This window comes from Haematobia irritans, chromosome 5 (genome assembly GCF_050003625.1).
Source record: "Haematobia irritans isolate KBUSLIRL chromosome 5, ASM5000362v1, whole genome shotgun sequence".
Lineage (NCBI taxonomy): Eukaryota > Metazoa > Arthropoda > Insecta > Diptera > Muscidae > Haematobia > Haematobia irritans.
This window is the reverse complement of record NC_134401.1, coordinates 135,077,189-135,085,445: the sequence shown is the minus strand read 5'-3', so window position 1 is coordinate 135,085,445 and position 8,257 is coordinate 135,077,189. Positions and strand designations below refer to the sequence as shown.

At 33.4% G+C, this 8,257-nt stretch overlaps 1 protein-coding gene across 1 annotated transcript; it reads right to left on the bottom strand.

Moving 5' to 3' along the window:
• Positions 1-476: 476 nt before the first annotated feature.
• RpS23 (ribosomal protein S23) lies at positions 477-2,005 on the bottom strand. The gene is made up of 3 exons (XM_075310493.1): positions 1,884-2,005; positions 1,136-1,295; positions 477-830 (listed from the first exon to the last, which is right to left on the bottom strand). The coding sequence occupies exons 1-3, from the start codon at positions 1,885-1,887 to the stop codon at positions 563-565; spliced, it is 432 nt and encodes a 143-aa protein (XP_075166608.1). The 5' UTR covers positions 1,888-2,005; the 3' UTR covers positions 477-562.
• Positions 2,006-8,257: the final 6,252 nt, after the last annotated feature.

The following is an 8,257-nucleotide window of genomic DNA, read 5'->3' as shown; positions in this document are numbered from 1 at the left end:
TTTCAGGTCCCAAGGCTATATCGAAAAGCTTATTTTTAGATTTGGAATCCGAAATTAAACTATTGACGCTTTGTCATAAAATTTAGTTTTAGTGGCAATGTGATATTGGCTTATTGTATTTTCTCATATATAAATAAAATAAATTTGCATTCGCATTTCTCCGGGACATCTACCAAAAACCCAAAACTTTTATCCTTAATACAAATCGATTTTCTAAGAAATCTTTGCATTGGATTAAACCAAGAAGATTAGTAAACATTTACGGGGTACCTTCAAATCGCATAATCTGGGCCGTTAAGCCATTATAACTATCATATAATTTGAACAACAAATATCTTCAATCAGACCCATAATACAAAAATTTAAACAAATTAGCTTCTAAATTTTGTTAACGAGTTATTGTATTTTTTTTTTTTTTGTTTGTAAAGGTGTAAAGATTTCTTTTCAGAAGAATATAGGAAAAACAAAAGATTAGCTTTGTTTTTGTAATGTTTTCAGAATTAAAACATTCTTTTTTCTATTTGGGAATTTTATATTTTTTTACAAATATATATTAACACGCTTAAGATCTTGGACGTTCCTTCTTTTCCTTGTACAAGGCCAAAAGTGAAACGTTGGCTACTTTGACAACCTTGAAACGGACACCGGGAATATCACCGACGGCGTGACCTTTACGACCGAAACCGGCAACCAAAACTTCGTCGTTTTCTTCAATGTAATTCAAGCTACCGTCACGAGGTACGAAAGCGGTAATCTTCTTGCCGTTCTTGATAAGTTGTACTCTCACGCACTTACGAATGGCAGAGTTAGGCTGTTTGGCTTCAACACCACTGAAAAGAAAAAAACAAAATAATTATTATTGATAAAATAAATTTTTAATAGAAATTTAAAATTTGTAAGAATGTTTTACACAGATTTTGAGGTAAACACTACCCGGCAACTCACAGTATAATCCTGTGATTTGAATTTTTAAAAATAAACAAAAACACAAAAATATACTGCGAATCACGACGAGTGTTGATGAACGATGGATGCCACAAACAGCATAGGCTGGTCTTGTAATAAAAAAACATCACTTTTCTATTCTTCACTATTATCCATAAAACACATGTAACTTTCTTCATTGACTACTTACACTTTTTCAAGTACAATACCCTTGGCATGGGAAGCACCACCGAAGGGATTGGCCTTCCATCTTGTACCCAAATGAGCCTTTTTGTAATCTTTGTCAGCCCAACGTTGGTCACGACGATGGTTGACGTGCTTTCTGGCTGTGCGGAGACCTCTTGGTTTTCCTGTAAAAAAAGAAAATAAGAAATAGATAAAAACATTAGTTATATATATTAAATAGATGTACTGAAAAAAAAAGACTACAGCCCAAGTCTTGTCAAACAAAACAATAAAGCGCGCATAACAAATACACACACAAACAAAAAGGCGTCACCACCTATCATCAGTCACATTTGTCTGCATTCAAAGAAAAATGAAATCCAGGTTGTTTCACTTTTTCCACTCTCATAGACTTGTGTATTTCCAATATTATTGACATTTTTATATTAAAATCGTAATCATTTTATTGAAATTAATATTTTTCTTTCGCAATCATTGATGTCTTGGATAATTTGAGCTAAATTTCAGTCAACACATTTTTTTGCTACACTTACTACGATGATTTACTACGAAGATATAATGCGGCTTTTTTCAATGTCTCTTCTGGTGAGTGAAGTCCATTTTTTCATTGCAATTTTCCCGATAAAAATTACAAAGCATTTACTGATTTTTTATTGTTAAGAAAGATCGGTCACTATTACGCACATTTCTATTAAATAATTTAACATTTTTCTTAGTTTTCCCGTATAAATTAATATTTTTTCGTAACTCACCCATAATTTCCAAACTTTCTCAAGCAATGGCGGAAATAAAAGAACGAGATAGATTTAAAAAATTACCCATCTCGCTCTCAGAGTTGTTTATGGATACACAAATGTACAACCCTTCAATACAGTGTTGTATTTGGTCTTGAATAATTCCCCATTGTGTAGAGGGAAATTTTATGCAGTGTTACCACAGCCATTCGTTTCGCATTAAAATGTATATACATAAATGGAAGTCCGTAGCAGAAGATAAATCGATCAATATACTGGATTTACATATTATAAAATCAAGAACAGAGAATGAAGCCGACCCGTTTTTGTCGTCGGCGGCGGCTTGACGGCTAAGCCGATATAAATTTGTCTTACCGGCAATTATCCATAATAAAATCACTTCGATGTTATCCGGATGGTAATGAGATTAGTTGTACAACTAATCTTACAATCACATTTACATTTAATTCAAATGTTCAGAGCCAAATGTTTGCAAAATTATTATAGCAACTTGATACTGACGGATTTTGGGTGGAAAGTTAAACGTTTTGACAAAAAAATGCAACCATTATTAATAATTTTTTCTGATTTAAATCAATATTTTTGATTAATTGGCGGCTTACTTTAAGTCGAGATGAGTCGACAAATTCGGCGACGGCTTCGACTGGTAAAAACTAGTCGGCGGCGGCTTCATTCTCGAATCAAGAGACAGAGAATGAAGCCGACCCATTTTTGCCGGCGGTGGCTGACACTAAATTTTTGCCTCCGCAGCGGTGGCTAAGCCGATAAAAATTTGTCAATTCGGCGGCAGACAATTATCCATTATAAAATAAATTTGAAGTTGCTCGAATAGTAATGAGATTAGTTGTACAACCAAACTTACAATCAAATTTACATTTCATTCAAATTTTATGAGCTAAATTTTTGTAAAATTATTATAGCAGCTTGAAAATGATTGTTTGTGGGTGGAAGGTGCATTATTTTGGAAAAAATATGACAAATATAAATGCATTTTTTTATTTAAATAGATATTTTTGATTAATTGGCGGCTAAATTTGAGTCGAGATGAGTCGACATATTCGGCGACGGAATCGACTGGCAATAAATGGCGGCGGGCTGGCCCTAATTGTTTGCCTACGGTAGTTGGACGGCTAAGCTGATATAAATTTGTCTATGCGGCGGCGGACAATTCTCCATTTTAAATCAAGTTGAAGTTATCCGAATGGTATTGACATTAGTTGTACAACCAATCTTGCAAACACATTTACATTTCATTACAATTTTTTGAGCTAATTGTTTGCAAGATCATTATAGCAACTTTATACTGACGGATTTTGGATGGAAAGTTAAACATATTGACAATTGTTAATAAATATTTCTGATTTAAAACAATATTTTGATTAATAGGCGACTAATTTTGAGTCGACATATTCGGCGGCGGATTCGACTGGCAAATACTGGTCGGCGGCGTCTAAAATCGGTGGCTTCCTTCTCAGAGAATCAGAGAGTCGGGGCGCCGATTTATAAATTTGTTGCATAACTAATCTCATTACCATTCCGTTAATTTCAAAAAGATTTTATAATGGATAATTGTTCGCGGCCGAACAGACAATTTTTTTATCGGCTTAGCCGTCAAGGCGCCGCCATCAAATGCAAAAACTTAGTATTTGCCGCCCCCGACAAAAATGTTTCAGCTTCATTCTCTGGCCTGGACGGCGCATAAGCGAATTTTATGCAAAATTATTATAGTAACTTGATACGGATTGATTGTGGGTGGAAAATTTAAAATTTTGGCAAAAACTACAAAAATTAGTAATACATTTTCTGATATAAATCAATATTTGGGAGCTAAATATGAGTCGATATAAGTCGACGGCGTCTACTGGCAAATACTGGTCGATTTTATTGGCCGATTTTAATCACAGCGTACCATTTGTTGTTTTTTATGCCTTTTTTTACTGATTTAGTTTTCACTTTAGTGAAAAAAATGACGATTTTAGGGGCTAAACTAGAACTTAATACCCACCTTAAATTGGCAATTTTTTCATGGCTAATTTTATTTAATAATTCATTTCACCGAAAAAAAAGAAACATTTTTAATTTTTGCATTGGATCATTGGCGACAAGAAGATGTAATTTGAATCTGTTTTTGCAGATTTACCCAGCAAAAAAATTTGGATATTCTTCCAAAGGCACAACTTTAAAAGCACTTCCAGAAGATGCACTCCCAATGATGTTCTTTATTTTAACTACCCAGGAAGTTCTTTTAATTCATTTTTTTATAACTTGGTTTTTTCATACTTTTAATGGGTAATTAAAACTTTTTTTTGTTTCAAATAGGTTAAAAACAGAGTAAGAATTCATAAAATGGTACAAATCATTTAAATTTTGTCGAAAAAAAAATGCTAAATCCAATCTGAAAAAATTTTGAATTTTTGAAAATATTTGATGTCAAACGTTTCCGACAAGCGTTAGAATCCATTAAAATTTTAAAAAAATAATAAAAATTATTTATTATTTTTTTCACAGAATTTGTTTATTTACATCCAAAACATTGAATTCGGATTACACATACAGAAGTGATGCAAATTCAGTGCAACGGCTGTTGAAAGGGAGGACTTCCGTCCTATGACAAGTCCATGTTAAATTCAATTAAATTCAAAAAATCATTGTGCAATTTCTTGTTCCTCTAGATTTCGGCAAGACTTTACAGGAATATGTGTTTTCATTTATAATTTTGATTATTTCAGAAAAGTAATCGCGAAAATAAAGTGATTTTCAACTCGAAAACCGAACATAGTACACACCTTTAATAGACAAATTTATATAAATGTTTGCCTCCGGCGGCTTTACGGCTATTGCGTCTTACAGATTATAAGGTTTTCCGGACGGAATGTCTGTGTTTTTAAATAATCTTACAGTTTGTCCATTCGATACGACAATTCGTTGATGACTAAATAATCGTTAAATGTGTTATCGATCTCATAAACATGCAGCAGTATCGATTATGCCTTCGGACTTAACTTATAATGTGGCCAATATATAGGATATGTTCGACACGACCACTGTCGTCCGAATAAACTTATAGTCTGCAAGGCGTATTAGCGGATATAAATTTATCCACTCGGCGGCCTGCAATCATCCATTATAAAATCAATTTGAAGCAGAGAATGAAGCCGACCCATTTTTGTCGGCGGCGGCTAACACTACATTTTTGCCTCCGGCGGCGGCGGCTTGACGGCTAAGCCCATAAAAAATTGTCTCTTCGGCGACGCAAAATTATCTTTTAAAAAATCAATTTGAAGTTTTCCGAATTGTAATGAGATTAGTTGTACAACCAATCTTACAATCAAATTTACATTTCATTCAAATTTTTTGAGCTAAAATTTTGTAAAACTATTATAGCAACTTGATACTAATTGATTGAAAGTGGAAAGTTCAAAATTTAGGCAAAAACTATAACAAATATTATTAAATTTTTCTGATATAAATCAATATTTTAAATTAATTGGCGGCTAAATTTGAGTCGAGATGAGTCGACATATTCGGCGGCGGCGTCGACTGCTAAAAACGGGTCGGCGACGGCTAAAATCGGCGGCGCGACTCGGCGGCTTCATTCTCTGATTTGAAGTTATTCGAATGGTAATGAGATTAGTTTTACAACCAATCTTACAATCAAATTTACATTTCATTAAAATTTTCTGAGCTAAATTTTTGCGAAACTATTATAGCAGCATGAAATTGATTGATTATGGGTGGAAGATTCAAAATTTTGGCAAAAAATTATTAATATATTTTTCTGATTTAAATCGATATATTTGATTAAATGGCGGCTAAATTTGAGCCGAGATGGCTAACTGGCAAAAAATGGTCGGCGGCGAGTGAAATCAGCAGCGCGTCTCCGTATGGCGAACGAGCTTTATCGATCGACTGAAATGCATTGAAACAGCTGATTTTGGTTATAAATTCAGCTGTTTGTTTCCATTTCAGTCGATCGATAGACCTCGTTCGACATAGCGAAACTGGCTATTATTTCATGCATGATTATTGAAAAAGATTGAAGATTATTTCATGCAAATGTTGACTGCGACTGTACCTCAAATGGTCCATCCCCTTAGTCCAATTTTGGCATACTCTTTCCAATATTTCAGCCTGTATCTCACGAATAACTGCTTCAATGTTGTTTTCGAATGCATCAATTGAAGACAATCCCGCGTCTGTATAGAAATGCGCTTTAACATAGCCCCACAAAAAATAGTCTAAAGGCGTTAAATCGCACGATCTAGGCGGACAGAGCACGAATTTTGATAATAAAATTCAATAATTTTCTGTTGTTGGTTTGTATGACGATTCATGGTAAAATTCTAGACCAAACTGAAGAAGTTTGGTAGTGAAACAAATCATGAAACGTGCCTAAGCTTTAAACAGCTTTCCAAAAATATAATAGATAAAATATCAGTCTCCGAAAAATGCTAACATTTGAAGAAAGCGAAAGCGCTGTATCACCAAGTCCATGTCACGAGTCAGTGAAAACTATGCCAAAATTCCATAAAGTTGGCATCAATTTATATCCATCACCACTGCATTCTCCAGATCTAACCTCCGAACATAGAATAAAGCCACGTGCCGCAGATTTCAACCACGGCAAAAAAGGATCGGCTTCATTCTCAGTCCACGAATGAGGGGGTGATGTCAAATTGAAAGGTGATGTCAAAGGGTGATGTCAAATTGAAGGGTGAACTGTCAAATTGGAATAACAAAAAATTGTCATAGTAAACATCCACAAATATTGAAATAAAAATTAAATTATCAGGACACCCTATTTGTCTATTAACATTTAGAAAATACACTCGCTTTATGTGAGAGCAAACATGTGGTATATTTCATTTTCTAAAATTCTCTAATGCTGAATGTTCTCCTTGCGTAAGCATCGGTATTATTGTTTGCGACAATATGCTATATGAGAAGAATGAAGCACACTCACATACTCCATGCCAGCCATACGTATCAAATAAATTTTGGCTGGCACATTGGCTCTCGGCAGACTATGCAAAACATTATCGAAATACCGACCACGTGTATGAGTCACTGCCATAACGCAGAGGCTTTCATTTTCCGGTAAGTGGGATCATTGAAGTACTACCAATTATCAAAGCAACACCTACGTTTTAATTGATTTACTTAGATAGAATTTAAAAGCAAACGGGAATGGGAGGAATAAGCGCCACAAGCATAAAACTTTTAATTCGTAATCGAACTTCGCATGTATGATTGAAGTTCATTGTGAAAACCATATATGTCACATTCAACGATAGTTTATTTATTTGTTAAGATCAATTTATTAAGACTAAAGTAGTTAAGTGTAGGCAATTTTGTTTTTACATTAATCGAAAGGGAAATGTGTGGCATACGGAAATGGCAATATGAAGGAGTGACACCTTGGAATAATAGTCTAAATTTCCTGGCAAAATTTATCGACAAATTATCTGATCCCATATCCAGCAAAAAACATGTATCCAAGAAAAATTTATTCATGGATCCGGAAGTTGATTAAAATTGGCTTTTCATAGGTCTGAATTTTTTTTTATTATCTGCCGCATTAATTTCTTCAGATGTGATGCTATGTATTTTAAATGTGGCAAAATGAAAAAAAAACTGTTTTAACTCGTATCTCTACATAAAGAAATAAAACTAGAAATTATTTTATCGCAAATTCCATATCTGCCGAGAAATGGATCGGTACGTTTTCAATTTTTATTTTTTTTGGAAATTCCCTTTACTTTATTTATCATAACTGTGTTTTATACACATCAAAATTTAGAAAATTTAAATTTATTGCGAAAACTGTGTAAAATATGGGATTTTTATATATCACCTCAAAGTAGGGTTTCCACATGGATAATTTTAAAAAGAGAACTTTCGATTTAAAGAAAGAGAACATTTTAACTAAAAAAGAGTTTACAATAAAACAATTCTTTATTAAATAATTAATAACTTTATTGATGTTAAAATTAAAATAATAATAGCTTCTAATGATAGAAACAACGAAATAAATATATAATAAAACAATAAAAAAACAAAAAGAATCAAATTTTCTTAAAAAATAAAAAGAATAAATTCAAAACAAGTAAGTAAAGTCTAAAGTCGGGCGGGGCCGACTATATTATACCCTTCACCCCTATGTAGACCAAAATTTGTGTTACCATCTCAACTACTTCACATTTGCTGGAAGCTATATAAAGAGACAATTTTTTTACTTCTACAAAATCTCTAGAATTAAAAATTAAATCGGCTAACGCTATCCAGTTAATTGGAGGAAACTTCCATTGAAAATGGGTCTAAAATGTGTAACAGTCTACCATATTTCCCCAACTCGGGTGTACGTATATATG